Here is a 26,584-nt window from a genome sequence, read left to right as displayed (position 1 = left end):
CCAAGATGTAGAAGTTCTATTTGTATGCCTTCGGCCCACCTCCCTCTGATCAGGGTCAACTCACACGGAGTTGAGTTGGCCATGTGGAGCTGCAAATGAGGTTGGGAAATGCTATCTTTAGCTGGATAGCCCTATGTGCAGCAAAAATTAGGGTTGTGTTACCAATCAGGAAAGGAAGAAGGGATACTAGAGGCAGCCTGCAATTTCTGCCACACACAGGGACAAAGAATAGGAACCGTTACACAACACTACAGAGTTTCTGTGATAGATCCTACAGAATTTATGGAGTTGGAAGGCTCTAGAAAAACACCTGGAAGGATGAAAATGGAGTGATTCAAGGGAGCTGAACTTAAGAGGAACTCACATGCCTAGCATATGCACGTTTCTAAGAAGCAGACCTAGAACACCCGCAAGTTCACTGATGACTTAGGAAAAATGGACCCTTTGTAGAAACCTGCCCTTTGTCGGTCTGGTAGATGACCCACATCTATGGTCGGCTCTCTTTCCCTATATGTGAGGCCACACTCAGTGGCACTTCTTCTCCCACTCCTCCTGGTGCTCAACTTGACCGTGAGCGGTAAAGATTCTATAGGATGTTCATCTTGTAAGAAATGAAATGAATTTAGATATTCAAGGATTCCTTATGACTTTTCCAAACCCACCTTTCGAGGCACAAAGACTCCAAACTGCCAGTGTCTCCTTCAAGGTTCCCCGAGATTCTGGGCATCACGGTTATTAATTTGAGCTGCTTGGATAAAACTACCACCTAACCAAAAACAGGTGACTGTCACATAGGTCTTCCCCAGTTTAAGAAAACCTAGTATATAAAATCCAAAAGTTACAAAGAAGGCAACCAAGAGATCCCAGGGATTAAATATGATGATGCATAAAGCAACGAATGACTTGTAAGGAAAAGAGACCATTTCAGGTACCAGGCCACATACAACTTTTCCCCCACTTTGGGCGACTACCGGAGTTCTCAACTCGACACTGCAGAAGAACTTCAATGAACTGATGAAAAGAACACGGCCTCTGCAAAGTTTTTAGTCATTTCAGAAGATGTGGGCTCTCTGGAACCAAATTTCCCAGATCAAGGCCCAAACCCATATTTCACTAAGTGACCTCAAGCAAACCGCTTAGGCTTCTCCTTTCTGGGCTCCAGGCTCCTCATCTGTAAACTAGGGATAGTAATACCACCTACTGCACAGGTATACTATGAGGCTTAACCGAGTTAATGTATGTAAATTGCCCGTAATGCTGCCTAACAGAAAATACCCAATTCGGTTTCTGTTTGTTTAGTGGTTTCTACTGTAATGATATGGAACATAAAATTCACCATTTTAACCATTTCTTAAGTGCACAAGTCAGTGGTATCAAGTCCAATCCCAGTGTTGTGTGACCACTACCCCTATCCATTTCCAGAACTTTTCACCATCCCCAAAAGTAACCCCACATCCATTAAACAGTGAGTCCCCTACTCCCTCTCGTCAGCCCCTGGACACCCTGGACACGTAATTTCTCTCTGAATATGAAATCACCCAATCCTTAATGCAAACCAGATGAGCACAGATGCAAAATGCCTTGAGTGCAAATTTTCCATAATCCTTCATTTCTCTCTTTAGTCTATCACAAATGCTAAAGAGGCAAACAAAGCCAGGATGGTAAGAGTCCTTGCTCCCAAGGAATCAAATGCCTCCTTCACCATGACAGTGGGGCAAGCTCTGTGGCACGAGGATATAAAAGAAAGAAGAGGAAAGCCTTCCCCTCCACAGAGAAGAGAATAAGCGATGGGAGAAAAGTGCATCCCAATTTTCCCCTTTTCCCTTTGGGGTGGGGATAATGTCAAGGGCAAAGGAGAGCTTTGGCCCTCACACCCCACTGGGTACTCTACAAAGATCACTTCTCAGCTTGCCCTTCTCACCAGCCTAGGGCACAGCTACATCACTCCAGCTATACCATGCAACCAGGGGAAACAGACCCCGAAGTTTAAACTCCCTGAGCTGCCCTTGATACTCACGTGGTAAACGCACAGTTCCTTGGAGGTCTGGCCAGGAAAGCCGCCGGATTGGAAGAAAGGTTGGTTGCTGTGGCAGTGACCACGTGGCTCTGTAGCGAGGGCTGGGGATCAGAGCCCAACATCAGGCCAGCCAGATGGGAAAGGAACATACACACCGCCAAGAGAAACCAAGATGAGGTGAGTCAGTCAAAGCACGCCGCTGGGCCCTGCTTGAGCCCAGGGATGCAGGTGATAAGTCATCAAACCACAGACACCTGCAGAGAAAGCCACTTTTGGGCCAGAGACACTGTTCCCAGAGGACAGGAGGCAGAATATAGCATCCCAGCGAACCCCTGCCACCATGACACAATTTATGCCACCATCTCCTGCCCCACCCCGTAACTACATAGACACCATCTGTACATTTCCTCTGCATGTGTGAACTGTATTGTGAGTTAAAAATGACCGGGGCACCCGGGTGGCTCAGTCGGTTAAGCGTCTGACTTCAGCTCAGGTCTTGATCTCATGGTCTGTGGGTTTGAGCCCCGCGTCGGGCTCTGTGCTGACAGCTTGGAGCCTGGAGCCTGCTTCAGATTCTGTGTCTCCCTCTCTCTCTGCCCCTCCCCTGCTCACTCTCTCTCTCTCTCTCTCTGTCTCAAAAACAAACATTTAAAAAAAAGAATGGTGTCCACCCCACCACCACCCAACTTAAACACAATACATTGACAAGGTCCTTGAGAGAGAAATGTTTCCAAGACTATGTATAAACAAATCATTTTTTTCATTAAGCAACAGGAGTCCTACGCGGATACAGCAGAGAACAAACACAATTCGGTTTGCAACACCAAACTTATCATTTGCAGATACAGGCTTTCTAAACTCTCACAATTGCTGATGGGGGTGCAAGTTTGGTATTCTACTTTGGAAAACGATTTGGCAGTATCTCCTAAAGCTAAATAATGCTGATGAATCAGTAATTCCACTCCCAGATATTACCCCAAGAGAAATCGGTGGTTTTGACCACCAAAAGATACATAAAAGAATGTGTGTGGCAGATTTACACCGAATAGCCAAATACTAGAAACAAATCAAATGGCCATCAACTGGAGGATGTATACATTGTGGGATACTGTGCCATGTAATGCTATTCATGAATAAAATAAATGAACTCCTACACACTGCAACATGGATGAATCTTATATATACCGTGATGAGTGAAACAAGGAAGACTCAAAAGAGTACATACAGTATGATTCCATTTATATGAATATAAAGACCAGGGGAAACTAACCTACAAGAGCAGAATCAGAATAATGGCTCCCTGGTAGTAGGAGGAAGTGAGCAGAAGAGAATTATTACTTTGGAAGGGGCATGAAGGAGCCTACTGGGTTCTAGAAATGCTCTTTACTTCACCTGCATGGCAGCAACACACATTGCATGTTACAGATATATGTAAAATTTTACCAAGCTGTACACCTAAGATTTTTGCAGCTTAATACATGTGTGCCATACTTTACTCTAAAAGTTTCCCTCAAAAACCACACACGCCCACACACACAAACTTACATACTGATAGTCTCTATTTCAACTTGAGGAAGCAGGGTCTTTAGTGATGATAGGGAAGTCAACAGCATTACTATGTAACCCCAAAGAGGTTGCTCTATAACCATGCTCTAAAGGGTTTCATCAAGGGCACTTTGAGGATCAGTGTAGATTTCTCCCTGGTCGTCTCCAGCGAATCCCTCTTCATTTACCTGGGCCACCTCTATACACAGAATTCTAGTTTCTGTGGATGGACAACTGGAAAAATGTAGGCTACAGTGACGTGAAGGCTAGATTAAGAATTTTTATTATCCCTTAAATAATAGATCAAAATAATTATTTTTTTACAAGTTTTTAAATGTTTATTTATTTTTGAGAGAGTGCAAGTGGGGGAGGGGCAGAGAGAGAGAGGAAGAGAGAGAATCCCAAGAGGGCTCCACACTGTCAGCACAGAGCCCGACACGGGGCTCAATCCCATGAAGTGGGAGATCATGACCAGAGCCGAAATCAAGAGGCAGATGCTTAACCCAATGAGTCATCCAGGTACCCCTCAAAATAATTATTTTAAAAGCGTGTGATAAGGAACCTGGAGTCATGGAGGGCATGTGCCACAAATTGATGTTGACACAATCACAATAACTGGACTAATCTTTTTTTTTTTAGCATATCGTTGTGTTTACTTTTTTACAATTACTGAAGTGTAACTGACGTACAATGTTGTATCAGTTTCAGATGTACAGCACAGTGATTAGACACTTCTATACATTATGTAGGGATCACCAAGACAAGTGATCTATACCACCTGTCACCATATAAAATTATGACCATATGCTGACTATATTCCCCATGTCATACTTTTCATCCCCATTCTTTACATATTTTATAACTGGACATTATAAAATATTTATTTATATATTTTATAACTGGGAGTTATAAAATACTTCACCCATCCCCTTACCCACTCTCCTCTGGCAACCATCAATTTGTTCTCTGTATGTATGAGTCTGTATCTGGGTTTTTCATTCTTTGTTTGTTCATTGGTTTAGTTTCTTAGATCCCACATGCAAGTGAAGTCATACGGTATTTATCTTCCTCTGACTTATTTCACTTAGCATAATACCCTCTAGGTCCATCCATGTTGCCCCAAATGACAACATTTCATTCCATTTTCACGGCTGAGTAATATTCCATGATATATATATATTGCATTTTTTTTCAAAATTTTTTAACATTTATTTATTTTTGAGAGATACAGAGAGACAGAGCATGAGTGGGGAAGGGGTAGAGAAAGAGGGAGACACAGAATCCGAAGCAGGCCCCAGGCTCTGAGCTGTCAGCACAGAGCCCAAAGTGGGGCTTGAACTCCCGAGCCATGAGATCATGATCTGAGCTGAAATTGGGTGCTTAACTGACTGAGCCACCCAGGAGCCCCTCACATCTTTTTTATCAATTCATCTATCATTGGACTCTTAGGTTGCTCCCATACCCTCACTATTATATATAATCCTGCAATAAGTACAGGGGTGCACATACCTTTTCAAATCCATATTTTCATTTTCTTTGAAGAAATACAAAGTAGTGAAAATGCTGGACAATTTGGTAGTTCTGTTTTTAACTTTCTGAGAAACCCCAGAAAGTTTTTCACATACTGTTTTTCACAGTGGTTGCACCAACTTACATTCCCACCAACAGTGCACAAAAGTTCCCTTTTCACCCCATCCTCTCCAACACTTTTTGCATCTTGTCTTTTTGATGCTAGCCATTCTAACACCTGGACTAATCCTGCGGGACCGAGATAATCTGAGTCTTTGAGGGGCAAGGACTATGATCAAAACCACAATAAACCATACTGGGTGCCTGTATGCCAGTAGTTCTAGCATCCACCAATGACTTCATTCTTCCTGCTCTTCAAGAATTTTAGGGAAATGTTCAAGCAAAAGAATCCCTTAATACTTTAGACCAGCTGATGTTTAAGCATTTTAAGGTTCTTTCTAAGAATCTGATAAAAGCTACAAGGACCCAGAAGAAAAAAAAAAACAAAACACAGAACGTTGTACCTATTTTGTTAAGTCTTATGTAATACTTACTAGCTCCTAACTACAGAACTATAAAACTATTAAGAGGAGTCTGAAACATTTTCTCAGTGATCTAAAACAGACTAAGAAAATGTAGGTATAGACTTATTTACAATAAAGCTAAAGGCTAATTCTTTACATTACTTTGTTTTTAACTATAGTTATATTTAATAAATATGCTACACACTAGATATTTCCTACCTGATCTTGCTTTAGTCTTGAGAATGGGGAAATAATCCAATGATTACTTAGTAGAGTCGATTTCATGAGAAATATTTTGAAATAGGCAGTAACTTTCATAAGTAAATGTAAAATACAGTATAAATATATTTTTCATTTGTAACTCATTGTTTTATTCTATCTGATTTAAAAGACAATTGCATAAGGCAGCAATAACAAATCTTGTTGATGGATATACAATATGTACATATGTAATTTGAGAATCACAGCATGTAAAAGGGGAGAAGAAATGGAGCTACACAGGAGCAAAATTTTGTATACTATTAAAATTAAGTTAGTATTAAAAATCATCATAAAAGAAACAAGGGAATTAAAATGGCATGCTATAGGGGCACCTGGGTGGCTCAGTCGGTTAAGCATCTGACTCGGTTTCAGCTCAGATCATGATCTCGTGGTTCATGAGTTCGAGCCCTGCATCAGGTTCTGTGCTGACAGTGTGAAGTCCGCCTGGGATTCTCTCTCTCCCTCGCTCTCTCTCTCTCTCTGCCCCTCCTCTGCTTCCTCATTCTCTCAAATAAATAAATAAACCTTAAGAAACTTTTAAATGGCATTCTATAAAATACTTATTTAACACAAAAAAAGGCAGTGAGGAAGAACTGAGAAACAAATAAATAAAATATAAATGGTAGACATAAATCTTACTTTATCAGTAATTATATTAAATGTAAATAAACGAAACACTACAATTAAAAGGCAGAGATCGGCAGATGGATAAAAAATATGAAACTACCTAATGTCTGCAAGAGACACAATTTAGATTCTAAGACACAAATAGGTTGAAAGTATAAGAATGAAAAAGATATACCATGCAAAGAGTAACCAAAAGAGAGCTAAAGTGTCTATATCAGACAAAATAGACTTTAAGGAAAAAAACATTACTAAATACAAAGCAGGCCATTTTATAATGACAAAAGGTCAATTTGTGAAGAAGATACAATAAATAGAAACACTTATGCACCTAATGAAAATGTACCAAAATATATGAAGCTAAAACTGGTAGAACTGAAGAGAACAGAGAATTCAAAAATAATAGTTGAAGATTCCAATACCTTAGTTTCAATACTGGATAGAACAACTAGACAGCAAACCAATAAGGAAATCAATGATCTGAACACACTATAAGCCAAGAAGTCCTAACACACATCTATAGAAAACTTTATTCAACAACAGCAGACTATAATTATTCTCAAGTGGATATGGACCATCCTCCAGGATAGACAACATGTTAGACTATAAAACAAGCCTCCATAAATTTATTTTTCCAGTTTTACTGAGACGCAATTAGATACGTAACACTGTATAAGAAAGGTGTGTAATTTCATGATTTGAATACATGTATATAGTGTGAAATGATGACCACACTAAGTTTAGTTAACATCCATCATCACACAGTTACAAATTTTTTTCTTATAATGAGAACTTTTAAGATCTACCTTTTCAGCAATGTTCAATATACAATAAGGTATTGTAACTATGGTCATCAAGCTGTACATTACATCCTGTAACTTATTTACCTTATAATTGGAAGTTTGTACCTTTGACCATCTTCATCCAAATCCCACCCTCACAACTCTAAAAGGACTGAAATCACATAAAGTATGTTATCCAACTACAACTGAATGAAATTAGTAACTACTAACAAGGGTAATTTAGAAAATTAACAAATATGGAAATAAAACAACATACTCCTAAATAACCAACATATCAAAGAAAATCATAAAGGAAATTACATATACTTTGAGATAAATGAAAACAACATAGCAACACTTATGGAATGCAGCTAAATTTCTTAATGAGAAATTTAGAGCTATAAGCACCTGTATTAAAAAGACGTCAAATCACTTATCTAACCTTCCATGTTAAACTAAACACAAACAAAACCCAAAGCAAATAGAAGAAAGGAAAAAATAAAGATTGAGTGGAAGTAAATGGAACAGAGAACAGAAAAACAACAGAGAAAATCAGTGGAACCAAAAGTTGGTTCTTTGGAGCGATTAACAAAACTGACAAGCCTTTAGGTAGACTGGCCACGGAACAAAGAGAGAAGACTGAAATTAGTAAAACTAGCAATGAAACAGATGACATTTGCAACCAGTCTTACAAAAATTAAAAGTAATACTACCATATAAAAGAACACGATGAACAACTGTATGTCAACAAGGCAGATACACAAACTAATTGAAATGGAAAATTCCTAGAAAGACACAAACTACCAAAACTGACTCAGAAAGAAATAGCAAATCTGCATAGACCTAAGACAAATAAAGAGAATTTATCAGCAATCAAAAACTTCCCACAAATAAAACAAAATGAAGCCTAGATGGCTTCAATGGTGATTTCTACAAATATTAAAAGAATTAACACCAATCCTTCATAAACTCTTCCAAAAACAGGAGAGGGGCCACTTCCCAATTCATTCTTTGAAACCATTATTACTCAGATACTAAAACGAGATAAACCATCACAGAAAAAAACCTATAAAACAATATCCATTAGGAATATAGACATGGGGCGCCTGGGGGCTCAGTTGGTAAAACATCCAACTCTGTTTCAGCTCTCTCAGGTCTTGGCTTCCTGAGTTTGAGCCCCACATTGGGCTCTGTGCTGGCAGCACAGAGCCTGCTTGGAATTCTCAATCTCTCTCTCTCTGCCCCTCTCCCCCTCAAAGAATACAGACACATAAATCCTTAAAAAAATATTTTTAAAAATCTAACTTGACACTGAATGGTCTACTTCCTAGCAAATAGGGTTTCTCCCACAGGAGACTAAAATTATCCTCTGAGTTTTGACCACACTCTCTACTAGGCACTTAAGCAATCTCACTACTATAACTTCCATGATAAAACAGACAAACTCAGTGTAATTATATATAAATCTTTCAAACTCACCCCATCTCCTCTATCACCTACCAAAAATATGCTGCAGTTTTTTGAGGCATTTCTTTTTGTGATTGATGCATTGAGTAGCATCACTCTAAAATTATAGTTTTTTTTTTTTTACAGAATCAGATGACACAGATCCAGCCTTCTATGCTCTACAACATCCCTAACAAGGAAGACATCTGTCCCTTGATGAAACACTTCCAATATTTCAAAGTGACTGATCTCTTTGAAATTTAAGTAAGCTATTTTAAACATAAGGGTATTTTTCAAGCATTCCATAAGGGTTCTGCACTTCACCTCTCTCTCTTCACTACACTGGAGATAAATTTATAAGTCATGGAGAAGTAGAAGGCTTACTCACCATATTATAACCCCAAAGTGGACCCAGGAGATCATATATCACCACAAATTCTCAACCAAAGTCCTTTCCCTAAAGCAATGTGTTTTGCAAACTTCACTGAGCCTTTGAATTACCAGAGGAAGTTATTAAAAATGAATGTCTTACTTAAGAGATTCTGCTAAGTTTGTAACTAGACCCAGGAATCTGAATTTTAACTCACCTCTTCTGCAAATATTCCTGGTGACACTTAAAGAAAACACTGGAATAGAGGTACTTGATTTCAGATTCATTTTTTATATGTAACAGGAGCAATTCTAGGGGCGCCTGAGTGGCTTAGTTGGCTGGGTCTGACTATTTCAGCTCAGGTCATGATCTCACGGTTCGTGGGATCAAGCCCCGCGTCGGGCTCTGTGCTGACAGCATGGAGCCTGCTAGGGATTCTCTCTCTCCCTCTCTCTCTCTTCCCCTTTCCAGCTTGAGCACCTGCATGTGCACTCGCTCGCTCGCTCAAAATAAATAAACTTTAGAAAATGCCTTAAAAAAACAGGAGCAATTATGGACCAATGCAAGTCTCCAGGAAAGCCCTTTCCTGTCCTAAGCTACTGCTTCAGAATGCTAGTGGTCCCCACAGCCACAGGCATCTCCTAAAAGGATGAGGGCAGTGTTTGTATACCATGTGCTAGAGACACAGAGAAGAACCCACTGAAGAGAGAGGAGGCAGGAAATTAATATTTTACTAAAGAAATACATAGCTTTAAGAGGCAAGTTTTCTTATAACAGATGTCTCAAATATTGAGGAATTGTAGGATATATGAAAGGTATCATACAGCTCTAGGCTGTGCTACCACAAAATGGGAGATCCTTCCAAGGCTTGGACTATCTGGACTAATCAACCGTTAGCCACCATGATTAGGTAGAGGAAGAGAAAGTCTGCTGCAAAAGATTCTTTTCCAAATTTGATTATTTCCAAGCTGCAAATCACCCCAAACAGATTATTCCTAAATTCCAGACCACTGCCTGTGAAATAATCAAGTCAATGCCTACAACATAATTAAGTCAACTTGGTGCCAGCCTTAACCATGCGTGTTCCCTCTGTCCTCTCTCTCTCTCTCTCTCTCTCTCTCTCTCTCTCTCTCTCTCTGTTTCTCCCTCTCTCTCATCAAATGCTTGGTATCCAAATGCAATCAAACCCTTTGTTTAAAAGACAAACTAATCTTTGTTGGTGTGTGACATTTCAGGGCTTTCATTTTTATTTGAAATTTCTGACGGCTTGAGGTAAGAGACCCTACAAATCCATGAAAGAAGACCGGGCTGGGAGTTTACTGACATTGTACAAAAGCATCTTTGGATGACTATGTATGATCTACGTATGTATAATTCAGAGGGCAAGCTGGCTCTGAACCAGAGCCTCTGTGTCAAGGAGGAACTCAGCCCCACAAGAACCCTTCAACAGGTCAGAGTAAAAATCTGATCACACAACAGGGGGATTACTATTACAGTAGGACCATCCTGGTTAGGGTCCACTTTGCCCCACTAAGCATGGAAATGGTAGAAGGGGATCCTTTATGAGGCCAGTGTAAACAGTTGATTCTGACTTCTATATTCCACAACTCTTAATCTGTATTTCTATGGAATTCATCCTGACTCCTACAATCACTAAACCATCACCCCATCCCTCTTGCCTAATAACACAATTCATCCTTTAGATCCCAGCTTAACATCTACCTTCTTCACGTAGGTGTGCCCAATCCTCTCACTCCAGGGGAGTTACCCATTTACATAAAAAAACTTGTTTTCTCCTCACAGAATATTTAATTATGATCTTTCATTAATAACCATGTAGTTATTATTACGCCCAAAAGTTTATCTCTTGGGGCACCTAGGTTGCTCAGTTGGTTAAGTGTCTAACTCTTGATTTCGGCTCAAGTCATGATCTCACAGTTCGTGAAATGGAGCCCCACGTTGGGCTCTGTGCTGACAGTGCAGAGCCTGCTTGGGATTCTCTCTCTCCCTCTCTGACACGCTCTCTCTCTCCCTCTCAAAATAAAAAAAATAAATAAACATTTTTTTTAAAGCTTATCTCTCTACCAACTCCTGCTGGTCGATATGGTCAACCAGAACGGCTTTGTTGACTGCTATATTACAAGTAGCTACCAAGGGCCTTTCACGCATTAGAGTCTTGATAAATGACTACGTGAATGAATGAATTCTACCAGATTGACCTCACAGTAGAATATATCACTTTTAGAGTAAGTTTAGCATCCTTTACTCAGTATTACATGCCATAACAAGAGTGCACTTACGTATGGGCCCATGTGTATTTTATTAAATTCTTTTTTAAAATGTTTCCTTATTTTGAGAGAGAGAGAGGGCCTGCACACACGAGGGGAGGAGCAGAGAAAGATGGGGAGAGAAAGAATCCCAAGCGGGCTCTGGGCTCAGCACAGAGCCCGGCGAGGGGCTCAATCTCATGACTGTGAGATCGTGACCCGAGCCAAAATTAAGAATCAGGTGCTTAACTGATTGGGACACCAAAGCACCTCTAAGAAATTATTATAGGCACTTTTAAGATACAAAAAAACTAGGGGCACCTGGGTGGCTTGGTCGGTTAAGCGTCCGACTTCGGCTCAGGTCATGATCTCACGGTCTGTGAGTTCAAGCCCCGCGTCGGGCTCTGTGCTGACAGCTCAGAGCCTGGAGCCTGTTTCGGATTCTGTGTTTCCCTCTCTCTCTGCCCCTCCCCTGTTCATGCTTTGTCTCTCTCTGTCTCAAAAATAAATAAACATTAAAAAAAATTTTGAAAAGATACAAAAAAACTGTATGGCATAGATATATTCAGGTTCTTTCCATGTAGGAACTAAACTTTCAGCTAAATAACTGTATGACAATAAGGTGAAATGATCAACTTGGTGGTTTTCTGGGTTTGGTACATCTGTTCTAAGTTGTTTCAGGGCAATCAAAATTGATATATGGCTGTAGCATAGCAAATTGTTTCAAAACTAAGATCCTACCCATGGCTTTGTCCAGCATCATTCCTAATAAGGGATTCACTCAATATGTATTCAGGAAATGCATCTACTGAAGTACTACACTTAAATTTAGATTTTGAATCAATAAGAATGAAGTTTCAGCATTTCTATATTAAAAGTTGGCCCGTGGATGTGTTCTCAAGCAACTGTGATTACTATCACTTTAATTTCGCATAATGCTATGTATATAGTCTTATTATATTTTTTCATGGGTAAATTCTTTAACTCTGTGATGATGGTACTTTCATTATGTAAATCTTAGCCATTATTGAGACTCTCTAGAAAATTGTATCTGTAACACAAGAGATCTTTACATGTAATAGCCCTTTCACGGAAGCCCACAGGCCCTTATTTCCTCAGAATCTACTCAGATGGCCCCTCAAAATCACTAAAAAAAATTGTGTTTGAACAGTAGAGTTGAAATTCTCAGACTTTAAAAAGCCACAAGAACAAATTATTTTTTAAATACTCTCTCTTCGCTACTCAAGCCCTCCCAGAGTGCATTACAGTATTTTTTGTTTGAAACCTAATCATAGATACATACACACACACACACACACACACGCGCGCGCGCGCGCACTCACACCCATCCACCCATCCCTGAATGGACTGAAGTGACCCAAAAGAAAGTCAACATATAGGAAAAGATGCTGGAGGGCCTCTAGGGTAGTATTTTCAAAGTGTAGTCTTGAGATCAATTCAGTATGGTCCCACAAGCATTTTATTAGAAATGGAACAGACTGCAGTGGAATGGAATGGAATGGATAATCAGTGTTTGATAACATCAAATCTCCGAACTTAGGAACCCTGCCATCATGGGAAACCTTGGAGCAGGGCAGCTATGGGTATACATGTGCAGGTGTATTTGGAAATGATACGCCCATGGATCATACACATGGGGCTCAGGCATGCTGCAGCACAGAGTGACCACAGTGGGAAATAATCTAGAAAGAAAGGCTTCCTGCCCCTACCATTACTGTGGGAACTGTTAGTGGGGGTGCTGTGCTCCTTGATCACTACAATGTTCATCCAGGGGACAAGAATGACATCTGAATGCTGGATACCCTTTTGGGACCATTTTCCATACGGCCATAGTAAAAACCACTGACTGACTCCTTTAGAGACAGGGAACTTCCCCCCTAGGGTTGCTGAATTTATCACAAGACAGAACCCCAGAGAGCAGTCAGAGATTCTTATGATACACTGGATGAGATGTTGAAATCATTTAATGTGAATATTCAAAGAAATGGGACCTTGTTTTATACGCCAAATAAAGTAGGCCATATCATTTACCTAAGTATTTCAGGTATTTTAAGTTGTATCGGTCCATAGACAAGTTGGCTTCTAAAGTATGACTTAGGAATCTCACACATATACATGCCACACACACAATATGCTATCCTGTAAAGGAGAAAAGTAACTTTTACTAATGTTAAAATCGGAGATCCTATAGTTTTGATTCCCTATTGTATTGATTCCTGGAGAAAAAAGGATGTGTGGGTATTTGAGTGTCTGTTAAAAGAAAAAGAAAAAGAAAGATGAAAGCCTTACTGTGTCAAGAGTATCCTTGTGTTACTTTAAATTTGGCTGTTTTTAATATACTCAGAGAAAATTATCTTAGTGGCAGGGAAGGCATAAGTTTGCACAATGTAGAAGCAGGCAACAAGAAAGCTTCAGATGACCTTGAAAGAGGAAACCCTGGATTGCCACAGAGATGCAGGCTCCAAAGTGTCTTCAGATACAAATGTGGTCATAAAATTCACACTCCTAGCAACAGGCCCCATGGATAGAATCTCCTGGGGGCTCCTGGGTGGCTCAGTCAGTTGGGTATCTGACCCTTGATTTCAGTTCAGGTCATGATCCCAAGGCCATGGGATCCAGCCCCACATCAGGCTCTGCACTGAGTGTGGAGCCAGTTTGAGATTGTTTCCTTCTCTCCCTCTGCCCCTCTTCCCCACTGTGCGCTCACTCTCTGTCTCTCTCTCTCAAATTAAAAAAAAAAAAAAAAAGGAATCTTCTGGACAGAGCAAGGTTTTCCTTCTATTGTATTTACATCTAACATACACATACACACACACACACACACACACACACACACACACACACACAAGCACATGCACACAGAAACATCATCCACATGTTTCTCTTTGAGAACAAATCTGTGGGCATCAGCAAGGCAGTAATTTTTAAAAAATGTCATATAATTAGGTATATGGGAAGAAATGACATTGTTTTTCTTGCCATATCACACAATCAATATTGGACTGAACCACATGACTGTACCAATATTTGGCTGTTTGACTTATAAAAATGACAAGTTAGCTCAGTTCCATCTAATATTGTTTGGAGTCCTTACCATGTACAGAACCTGTAAGAATAATTTATTTCATATACTACCTTCACAAAATCACAGAGAAAATGACAGGGATGCACAGTGAAACCTTTATGATAATTTCACAAAAGACAGAGAAAGAATAATGAGGAAGGAAGCTTTACAGGGGTGCAGTATGAACAAGCAAGAACACAAAAGTCAAATCAATGCATCATCACTGAACACGTACCATTCACAAGACATGTGGCCCTTGTCCTCAAGTACCTTCAACTTAGTTGGGAAAATACAATACATGAAAAACATTACACCTAAGACTGTCACGTAATTTTCACTTGGGGCAGATAAACTAGCCCAAAGAATATCAAACTGGACACTTCCTGAGAATTTAAAAAGTAAGAATTTAAATAAGTAACTCCCTTAATAAAACAGAAAGAAACAAAAACAATGCCTAAAAAGTTTCATATTATAACATACCAAAAGTTTCCCTGCTCACAAGAATCATGTTAAAACATATCTAATGTATAAAAATGTTTACAATTGTCCACCAATTTAAATATTGCACAGAAGTCAAGGATGCTAAGACCAAATAAATGTCATTGGATTTCACAGAAGGAAGAAGATGGACAAAAAAATAGATCTCAAAGGGATTAAATATTTAAGTAGAAAGGCTTATGTAAAAACAGACAGATTGACTGTGTTTATTTCCATCTCCTCCCAAAACCTAAATAAAATAGTACAGGCATAAGATAGTACAGGCATAAAGAAGGTATGAACATACAATGACAAAAACATGGGAGGCATCATAGTAGATCAGAGAGTTTAATACATTTTAGAGAAGCAGGAAAGAGGATGGAAGAATGGAAACAACTCAGCAAAGCAGAGAAAGGTAAAACAAACCAAAAAAAAAAAAAAAGTGCCTGTACACAGCAACCAATGAAAAAGCAGCCAATTCTCCTTGCACAGTTACACACACAAATACACTCAAGCTGAAAACCCAGTGCAACTAAGTACTGTATACAGTTGAATATCAAGCACAACCCTGATAATAGGGGACTATTTGAAAGCCTGGGATATAGAATAGATGAGCCTTCAAGCCCTTCTCAACCCCAACACTGGCAAGTAAAGACAGAGGATGACAGATTTACAGCAAGCAGGCCTAGAAAGAAAATCAGCCCAGATTACAGCAAAAGGGCAGAGGCCCCAAAAGGGGGTACAGAGGGGTCCTTCAGTTGGGGAAAACAGAACAATTACATTATCTTATATACTGAGCCTTTGACAATAATATTGATGGGCAATGACAGACCTGATGAAGTAAGAAGAAATAATTCTAAATAGTTCATAGGAAAATAAGCAAATAAAACAAAAGCAATTATTAACTCCAGAGAAAACAAAAAGCTGAATGAAAAACTTAATCCTCAGATACAACTTCATAAAAATTTAAAACTTCAGTTTATCCAAGGGCACCATTAAGAAAGAAAAAGGCAAACCACTTTCCTCAAGAAAACACTTGTGAAATGTCTACTTGACAAGATTCATATCCTGAATATATAAATAAGTTCCTCAAATCATTAATAAAATGACAAGCCACCCAAATAAAAGCATAGCCAAAAGACTTTAACAGACACCTCACAAAAGAAGCTATCAAAGTTACCAATAAGAACATGTAAAAATGCTTATCAGGGAAATGACAGTAAAGGAATTTAAAATAAAGGAATTTAAACAGATAAAGAACAGGAGAAACATGAGGGATGATGGGTATCTGGCAGGATAAAAATGTTCTATAACTTGACCTGGGTGCTAACTATGCAGATATCCATATACATAAAAATCCCCCAAGTGGAATACTTAAGATTTGTATATTTTATTCAATAAAAATTATACTTTATAATTTTTTAAAAGATAATCCTCAGCAATCAACACTTTGTGCCATAATACATGACTGAAGGATGTGGAAATACAGAGATGAAGGTAAGACAGCTAAATCTTTACCTATATTCACCAAATATTAAACGATAGATCAAGAAGTAGTTATTTTATACAAGCATATTTTACAGAGATGTTGGGGCTAGTCATAACTACCTCTGGGGAAACAAGATGAGGCTGAGAGGAGGGGACAGAGGCCTGCTACTTTTCAAAATAAATGTTTTATATTATTTTATTATATTTGATTTTTTAAACTGCATACATTAATTTGGTAGGAAATTTTTTTGGCAAATATTAAATTATAAATTACAAAATACATGACTATTTATATAAACATGGGACAAACAAGTATGCCTCAGTGGATACCTTTTATTTTGCCAGTGTAGCATTCAGTCCCCCATCTATACTCTGATTTTCCTTCCTTCTCTACAGCAGTCCATATGGTCTGGGGTGGGGGGGGGTGCCTTCTCCAACCCAGCATCAGTAGTAGTCTGTGACTCAGGCCCAATCCAACCTATGGTCCTGGTCCTTGGCCAGAGAGATTTCCTTCCTCCCAGGAAGAAGCACAAGGCCCAATTTGGGCCAATGAGAGCTATACTGAGTTCTAAATAAATGTTGAAGGAAAAGCATGCTCTTACCTAGAGCTGCTGACGGCCACCCTGCCACCAAGACAGAACTTGCCCAAAAATGGGCTGTCATCACTCTGTCTCTCTGTGTCTCAGAAATAAATAAATAAATAAATAAAGGTGGGGGGAGAGCCTGGGTGGCTCAGTCAGTTGAGTGTCCGACTCAGGTCATGATCTCGTGGTTGACGGGTTTGAGCCCAGCGTCAGACTCTGTGTTGACAGCTCAGAGCCTGAAGCCTGCTTCGGATTCTGTGTCTCCCTTTCTCTCTGCCCCTCCCCCAATCACACTCTGTCTGTCTCAAAAATATATAAACATTAAAAAAAAAAAACTTTATAAAAAAGAATGGAGCTGCCAGAATGAACAGCAAGAGGAGAGATGGGGAGAAGGCATGTGAGCCCTGATGCCTGTGGTTGAACCCCCGGTTCCGGTAGGTCTGAAGTTTGTCTACCCCTGCCTTTTTCATTAATTGTAAGAGGCAGTAACACAAAATGGAAAATCACTTGACTGCCTGGGTTCAAACTGTGCCTTTACTACTTACTAACTGTGTGACCTTGGCATGTCACTTAACCTCTTCTTCATTTTTTTTTAATGTTTATTTTTATATTTTAGAAAGAGAGAGAGCGTGCGCGCAGCATGCACGCACAAGAAAGGGAGGAGCAGAGACAGAGGGGGAGACACAGAATCCGAAGCAGGCTCCATGCCCTGAACTATCCGCACAGAGCCCCACAAGGGGCTCAAACCCAGGAACTGTGAGATCATGCCCTGAGCTGAAGCCGGATGCTTAACCGACTGACCAACCCAGGCGCCCCCTTCCTCATATTTAAAATGAGGACAGAGGGGCAGCTGGGTAGCTCAGTAGGCGGAGCACTGATTTCAGCCCAGGTCTTGATCTCGTGGTTCCTGAGTTGGAACCCCCCATCAGGCTTGCTGTTGTCAGCATGGAACCTGCTTTGGATCCCCTCTCTCTCTCTCTGCCCTTTCCCCACAGGCTGTCTCTCAAAAATAAATAAACGTTTAAAAAAACTTTTTTTAATAAAATGGGGGCAGAAATAACACCGACCACATAGAATCTAGTGAGTTAAAATATGTAATACACACACGCATATATTTACATATATGTATATGTATAAGAACAGTTATAGTTTAATATACATTTATATGTTAAAATCCCATTTAGATTTGTATGTGCAAGAGCCATATTTTTATTTTTAGTAATTACATTTCCCTTTTTCCTTAAACCAGTTTGATCGGTGTTTTCCACTTTTTACAAGAGCCAGGACCCTGATTAATTCAATACCCAAGAGAGAAGCCATACAAAATCAATGGAGAGATTTAAGTAGTTATACATAAAACGTAAACACAACATAAACATAAATGTTCTCTATGGCACAAGAAAATCATCAAAAACTACAAAGTAAATAGAAATGGAAGAAACCATATTTGTAACCTTTAGAATTGATAGTTTTTGCCCTTACACAGAACAGGGTGTAGATGCTAAACAAACTGGGCAAAAAAATAAACACAATTCACAAGTGAAAAAAAAACAAACAGGAATACAAAAAATAATGTTTGGTTTTCAATAATCAAACAAAACAAACAGGAACTCATTTTTTTCCAATGACACAGCTATCGATTATTTTAAATTTTATTATCCAGTGTTGGCAAGTGTCTCATACCACCGGTGAGAATGTTAATTGACACAACCATTTGGAAAGGCAATCTAGCTATAATAAAAATCAGCATACCTTTGACACAATCATTCTTCTAGGAATGTATCTAAGGAAATACTTCAGGGTGTATGCAAATATTTTCCCTACAAGTTTACCCCTTGTAATTATATACAGATTTGTATTTATATACAGAAACATTGGAAACTGAATGTCCAAAAAACAGAAGATTCATTAAAATCCAGGGGCACCTGGGTGGCTCAGTCAATTAAGCGTCTGACTTCAGCTCAGGACATGATCTCACAGCTCTTGAGTTCAAGCCCCGTGTCAGGCTCTGTGCTGACAGCTCAGAGCCTGGAGCCTGCTTCAGATTCTGTGTCTCCCTCTCTTTCTACCCCTCCCCTGCTTGCGCTCTGTCTCTCTCTGTCTCTCAAAAATAAATAAACTAAAAAAAAATTTTTTAATCCATGTATTCCAATACTGTTTAGTCATTTAAAATGTTAGCAGAAAATACGTACATACTGAAGAATGTTCATGATTATTAAATGAAATAAACAGGTTAAAAACCTTTGAGTATGAGCCTGTTTTTGTTGTAAATATATACGTGTAAAAATGGGAAAAGATGTACTAGAATATGCATCAAATGATAGTGACATTTCTGGGTAGTAGAATTATGGCTGTCCTAATTTGTTGGTGGTTTTATTTCTCGCTTATATACATTTCACTTTCTCCACTGAACCTTCACAGACCTTCAATTTAAAAAAATGTATTTTGGGGTGCCTGGGTGGCTCAGTCAGTTAAGCGTCTGACTTTGGCTCAGGTCATAATCTCGCGAGATCTCATGTGAGTTCGAGCCCGGCGTCGGGCTCTGTGCTGACAGCTCGGAGCCTGAAGCCTGCTTCAGATTCTGTGTCTCTCCATCTCTCAGCCCCTCCCCTGCTCATGCTCTGTGTCTCTCTGTCTCTCAATAATAAATAAACGTTAAAAAAATATATATTAAAAAAATGTATTTTAAATTCATTTAAAAAATCTTAAGACCCCTCTAGGAGTAGCTTCCGTCATGCATTTGGAGCCAAAATGCATGCAACCATTAGGTGTAGCACAGAGAATGAGAAACTTAAGCGAGCAGACTCTCTTTGGGGAAAATTTGGTTGTAAAAACAAGAAGCCAAGGTCTCAAGAACACGTGTGGTATACAGACACTGCGATGGAGTGTCTGCATCAGAGAAAAGGAATAGTCCAAAGACAAAAAAGGAAGGCATCTCTGGGGGAGATGCCTTCAGCAGTCACTTACTGTGTTTTCCACCCTCCAGTAGCTTCTCTTCAGGCTTGGCTGGGCTACCTCACCTGGATTCCCACCTGCCCTTTCCCTAGTGCTGCAGAGGCTCAAGAAAGAGACAGAACTTACCCACCAGTGGAAACCATACTCTCAGCCTTTTGGTGTCTTAACGCCCTACATTTGGTACAGCAGGCACTTTCCATCAGCAACTTCACCCAGGGAAGAAAACAGGATAGCTGAAGCCCTATACAAGCCTCCCTTAGACCTCCCCTCCCATGGAAAAGTAACCACCATCCAGAACTGCAGTTGTAATACACACTTGACCTTAATAACGACAAAGTGAGTTTTCAACAATTCACAAGGGCTTGCACGCTCTGTAAGACAGATTATGATACCTTTTCATTTATTTTTAGCATATTAACAGCTGGTGACCCAGATTAAGAAATAATGTAATATGTGAAAAGGCAGACTATACCACTAAATTCTTTCACAGATGGAAAGTGGACTCCGTAAAAAGCTTCAGACCAAGGATTCAAGTAATTAGCTGGAAGTGGAGAGCGGGGAGGAATACCTACAAGTGGGTAAAGTGAAGCATGGAAAAACGATGACAAAACCTGGCTGGGATCCCAGCAGATCCTTAGCTACTTTCTGGACAAGTAACTAACCAGGGACTGGTAGAGGCCAAGAAGCCCTGCTAATGCAGCTGCCGAAGGAGTGGCTGGAGGAGGTTCTCGTTAGTTGAGGATGAGCTTGGGTAGATATTAAAAGAAATACAATCCTCTTACTGCACTGGGAGTGTGCGTGTGTGGAGGGAGGGGCCAGTGGCAGCCACACAGCCTCTGGTCCTGGGGACAGGCAAAGGGATCAGTGCCCCCTTCCGCTCAGTTCCTCCAGGTGGGTGGGAACCGAGAGCAGCCTGAGCCAGGGTCTGAAGAGGGAAATTCACGGTCATTTTGAGCAACGCGGCAAATCTGACTTCCAGTGAAAGAGGCAAACACTAAACACCCAGAATCCCAGGGACGGAAAACACTGCCACATGAAAGGGAACACAGTTCCACTGACACAAACCGTGGGGCTCAATTAGCCGGCGTTCATTTTCAAGTACGATGCTTAAGCTGTAATATGAATGTCCTTTGGCTGGAGACACAAATGAAGACCTCAGTGCTGGCAAGGTCTTGACGACAAGCAGTCTTGAGGGGAGCCAGGCGAGCCCAGCGCCTGCCACAATACCTCAACTGCACAGGGCTTCGCTTGGTGTAAACCTGGGATTCATCTGTGCCCATCTCTGGGAGAGGAAAATAAATTACTGAGAGGCCAATGTGCTGAGGAGCTTGTAAAACACTAGGGAACCCAACCTGAGTGTGCAATGTGGATTTTTTTTGTTTTTAATGCAATAAAACGCCCTCTTTGTGCAGAAATGTGCAAAGAACTGTTAGGTTCAGGTCACATGTATTTCTGACCTTCCAGAGAAGGACACCGACGTCCAAAGGGGCACACACAGAGAGGACCCCCCCCCCAAAAAAAAGAACACAGAGAAAGAAAAGTGTGTATCCACATCTCTATTTTGAACTCCAGGATTCACTGGACAGCACTGTATTAAAGCCATGGGTTTTCTGAGATGAGCCCGATCGATCCGTACAGATCTGGGGGGTGGCCTCTGCGCTGCACCAGCCGTTTCTGCCGCACTTGGGTCCCCAGGAGACCCCCCGGAGGGAGGACTGCTGCCGCAATCTCCCGCCCGGACCCGCGGGCCAGCGGGGAGCGGGCGCCGCGGGCGGAGAGAAGCGCTCGGCTCGGGGGACCGCGGGCGAGCCGCCGCACCTGCCACCGCTCGCGCCCTCGCCCGCCCGGGAGAGCGGCGACCGCGGCCAGCAGCGCGGGGGGCGAGCGCGCGGGGAGACTCGGGCGGACCGCGCGCCCCGGGCGCTCCCGCCTCCCCGCCCGCGGCCGCCTCGCTGCAGTCGCCGCGGCGCAGCGCAGGGCGTCCCCGCGCCCCCGGCCCCGGCCTCCGCCGCTCCCCCGGCCCGCTCGGCCCTTGCCGCCGCGCGCCCCCGCCACCTGCCCCGCGGCCTGCCGCCCGCTCTGACCTTTTCCTGCGCGCGGTTGAGCCGCTTCTGCACGTTCTTGGCGAAGATGCCCGTCTTGATGTCGGCCATGGCTGCGGGTCCGGGAGGCTGCGAGGAGCGGAGCGGAGCGGGCGGCGGGCCGGCGGCGGCGAGGACGAGCGGGAGCGCAGGAGGAGGAGGAGCGGGAGGGGAGGAGGAGGAGGAGGAGCGGGAGGGGCTGCGAGGAGCAGCCGGGGAGCGCCGGCAGGGGTGAGGGAGGGGCTCAGCGCTAGGCACCAGCTTAAAGCCACAGCGCGCAGGCGGGACGCGCGGGGCCCGGCTGCGGGGCGGCGAGAAAAAGCGAGGGAAGAAGCCCGAAGTCAAAATGCCCCGAGAGTGCCCGCGGCGGTGGAAGAGGAGGTCGGGAGGGGAGAGGGGAACGAGCCCAGCGGCAGTCCGGGGGCCCCGAGGCAGCTCCGGGGTTCTTTCGAGGCGGAGTTTGCGTTGGGGGAGGCCGAGTGGGGCCCTATTCTTTCCAGAAAAAAAAAAAAAAAAAGGAGGCTCGGGGGAGGGGGGAGGGGGGCGGGAATGGGGAAGCCGGGATGGGAGGTGCTCTGACGTGGAGGCGGGGGGATGGGCTCTTCCGGAGAGTGCACCCCTCCCTGGTTGTGAGTTCCAGAAAGCTGGGCCTAGCCCTGCCCTCAGGAGGCACACAGCCCGAGGAAAGGTGACTGGGAAACCAAGTCAGTGCGGGGTTTAGAGCTGCTGTGGAGACGAAAGCGATGCCCACACTTCCCAAACTTTGAAGACGAGATTTGGGACCTGCGGTAGGGAGGTTCCATGTTGAGAAGGGATGGTCCCTGCAAGCAAGGTGCTGTGCTTTGGTGATCTGGGTAATTGCTGCCCCAAGGACAGTCAGGTCCTTGATTGCCTCACGTCAACATCGCAAGACCTGGGCCTCTTGCCCTGTGGCTTCCTGCGAACCTGCTGGCAACCTCACAGGGATTCACTATCCTAAGTATGCTTAGCAGAAGGGAGAATAATAGGGATAAGTTTGTCATATACTTTACACAGAGCTCTTGAAGGCCCTGACCAGTGGTGAAACCATTCTGAGTGTGAGGCAGTGTGGCCGGTGGCCCAGCAAGCAGGTCAGAGGTAATCAGGCACCTGAATCCGGTGAGCCCCAGTGAGCATCTCACTGCAGCAGACTGTCACCTGTGGAGCACCCCTGTGAACCACCCCTTGGTATCCACTCGGTGGGAAGTCCCCCCACCTTAGTTGTAGAACGGCACAGTGACTGGCTTTTGCCAATAAGATATAGTAAAAGTACACTGGGCCAGTTCCAGCCTAAGCCTGGAGAAGCCGAGCCGGTTTGGCACTCTGCGGAGCCCTGTGCTACCGTGTAGAATTTCTCCCTGCTGCGAAAAGCCTCATGGAGAGGCCACATGGAAAGGGAGAAACCTCAGCCTCCATCCGTCTGACCCACTGACTAAATTCGCATCAGCAAGACCACCAGAAGAACCGCTCAGCTGATCCCAGCAGAGCACAGTGTGGTGAGTAAACAAAATGATAGTGCTTTTCAGCCACTAACTTTTGCAGTGGTTTATTACTGAAATATCCAGCCTGTTCACTTGGCTCTTATTTCCTCTGGATGACTATTCATCCCCGTTTGCCTGGGAATGAAGGGGTTTCCAGGAGATAGGACTTCTAGTTCTAAAGCCCAGAAATCCCTGGGTAAACCTGGATGAACTGGTCACCCTACTTCCAACATCTGAAGTAAACAGGAGTTTACTTCAGAGGGAAGTAAAGAGACAGTCCCTCTCTTGGTCAACACTCAGTAGAAAAGACTGCCCAGGGGGCCTGGGTGGCTCAGTAGGTTAAGCTTCTGACTTCGGCTCAGGTCATGATGTCAGGGTTTCTGGGTTCAAGCCCCACGTTGGGCTCTATGCTGACAGCTCAGAGCCTGGAGCCTATTTCAGATTCTGTGTCTCCCTCTATCTGCCCCTCCCCAGCTCACTCTCTCTCTCTCTCTCTCTCTCAAAAATAAACAAACAAATATTAAAAAAAGAAAAGGAAAGAAAAGAAAAGGCTGGCCAGAAGACAGAAATTGAGTCATGTCTCTAAAACACGAGGCTTTAGAACCTTAGCTCGGCCCTGAGATCTTGTCTTGAGGATACCAGCCTCAGAATGCTGGAATACACCAGAATGTTCTGGAGCATATCAGTCTGTGGGCACAGTCCATGGGGGTCCCAAAGCCCCCTCCGCTCCCATCCTGGGCCTGGCTATAGCTTCCCTCACAAATGTCACTGCCCTCTTTCTAAACAAGCAAGGGACAGAGTTCCAAGCAATAAAAACCAAGCAGGTTTACTTTTCCTCTGCTTGCTGAGGGCCCAAGCCATCCATTCCCACTGCACCAGGCTTTGTCTCTCCTTGCAATTACTCCCCCACCAATTTTTGGAACACAGCAAATATCTTTTGAACTAAAATTGCAAATGGCTAGCTTTTCCCACGGTTCAGATGCCCAAATCTAGTTCTGGAATGGGGGTAGAAACGGGAAGCGAGTCATTTCTTGATAATTGTATTTGAAATACATGCCGAGCATGTTACAAAGTTGTTATGCGCAAACTTATCAAATTAGTGCTCTCCAGCTGAGAGAGAAAACCGTATCCATTTTCAGGTTGCTATGAGGGTCATTCTAGCCAGTCTAGAATAGTGATGAAGCACTTAGCTGCTACTTAGTAGGTGCTTTGCAAATATTTGTTGAAAAAAAAATGCATGGGTACATGAGACTAGATATTGGGCACCCATCTAAGCTATTTCTTCTAATTCTGCAATAATGCTCCTGGAACGGCGGTGTGTGGAAGGGGCCCCCAACTACGATGATTTTTAAATATTGTTACGCCATACAGTAGAGGCGTTTTTCATACAAAATCTCCTGCAGGACCCAAATATATTAATCAGATGGACCCCTCTCTGGTTGTGGAGGGTGTGAAGTGACCAGAGCCCCACCCATGAGGCCACCCAGTTATTGCCTGCATCTGTCTCTAAGGAAGACCTTCAGCGCTGCAGACTTCCCTGCCCACAGAGGAAATCCACAGCGGAAGTGACCTCAGAGGCACCTTCCACCTCCAGAGTCACAGGAGCCATGCTTCTGTGTGCATTTCCTTCACCCACAACACCACTGGACCCACCTCCCAACTTTCCTTGCTTGCCGGTGTTTCTTCCTCCTAGTTTTACCCCCCAATTTTTCTCCTCAGTCAAGGGAAAACAGGGCTCCTACAGTTCCATGTAGATTTCACTGTTAATGAGGACTAACCCCAGTTCTTTCCAGCGTTGAGGACAAGCTTAGGTGTCAAGTTATAGTTGATATTTATTAAGGTAAGGTTCACAGACAGTATCATGACTCCAGCCCCGCCCAGATCTTCTTCATCCAGGCAAGGAGGAAGTCCTGATTTTTCTTTTCTTGTTTTTGAGAGAGAGAGAGAGGGAGTGAGAGTGCAGGTGTACGCTGGGGAGGGGCAGGGAGAGAGAGACTCTGAAGCAGGATCTGTGCCCAGCATGGAGCCCAGCACGGGGCTCGATCTCATGACCCTGATATCATGACCTGAGCCAAAATCAAGAGTCAGATGCTGAACCAACTGCACCACCCAGAAGCCCCTTCCTGAATTATTTCTAACTTCCAGTTTTTCTTTCCTCCTAAATTTAGTTTAAGATTGGTTGATAAGTAAAAAATGTGAATTATGCTAGGTTCTGATAATTTGGAATAGGCCCGGAATCACTACTGTGTTATCACAGAACTCATTTTCCATATTATTAATGGCACAGATCTATATGCTCGCCAATCTTTGTATCTTGTAAATCCAATTTAGACCCTTAAGGAAGGAGATTTTTAAATCCATGTTTAACCGTATCTAGTTATTTGAAGCTCTTACAAGAGTTGAAATATATGCTATGGTGTCTCATTAGCCACAGCCTCTTTGCATCATTGTATCTAATGAAGGAGGCATTTTCTTTAAACATTTGGTGGAGCCTACCTGGAATTTCAGCCCCAATCAAATCTTGAGTAGTTGTTACACTTCCCTCTTTGTTCAAAGACTCAGATGCAATTTTATTTTCTCTCACAAATGTTAAAGTAGCAGCGGATGGAGCACGTTCTCTAGAAAGATACATATTTTGACCAATTATCTTCTACGTTTCAAGTAAAAACATACAAGTGCAGATTCACAGTCAACTCTTCAAAGTATGCCAATTATTTACATTCTAGTCCCACATACAGTTTTACTAAATTTTGCCTGTATGACTGCCCTCTTCTATTCCTAATTTAACCAGGTCTAAAAATAGCAACTTCCTCACTACATTAATAATGCATCACTAATGCATCCCAAAATACTAACTAGGAGTCAAGAGCTTTGTTTTTCATAGACAGAGCCATTGGCCACCAAGAAAAACAATCACAATGTATAAATTGCCTAATAACTGTAATGTATTTTGACACCATGCTTGATGCTTTTTTGCAGAGTAGATGCAAAACAACTCCCATATCCCAAACAAATTGCTAGAACATCACTTAATAGCTTATAAGCCAATCGAGAGGTCAGGGAGCAAAAC

At 42.4% G+C, this 26,584-nt stretch overlaps 1 protein-coding gene across 1 annotated transcript in view; it reads right to left on the bottom strand.

The window, feature by feature from the left end:
* Positions 1-22,087, bottom strand: part of AMPH (amphiphysin) — a 251,669-nt gene extending 229,582 nt beyond the window's left edge. Inside the window, exon 1 of the mRNA XM_047097205.1 lies at positions 22,019-22,087. Coding sequence (XP_046953161.1) covers positions 22,019-22,087 — 69 coding nt within the window. The remainder of the gene's footprint in view (positions 1-22,018) is intronic.
* Positions 22,088-26,584: the final 4,497 nt, after the last annotated feature.

Source organism: Lynx rufus, unplaced genomic scaffold (assembly GCF_022079265.1).
Source record: "Lynx rufus isolate CCGP_SWC_20201006 ecotype Redwood Valley unplaced genomic scaffold, mLynRuf1.p SCAF_4, whole genome shotgun sequence".
NCBI classification, from domain to species: Eukaryota; Metazoa; Chordata; class Mammalia; order Carnivora; family Felidae; genus Lynx; species Lynx rufus.
This window is presented reverse-complemented; position numbering and strand designations above follow the sequence as displayed.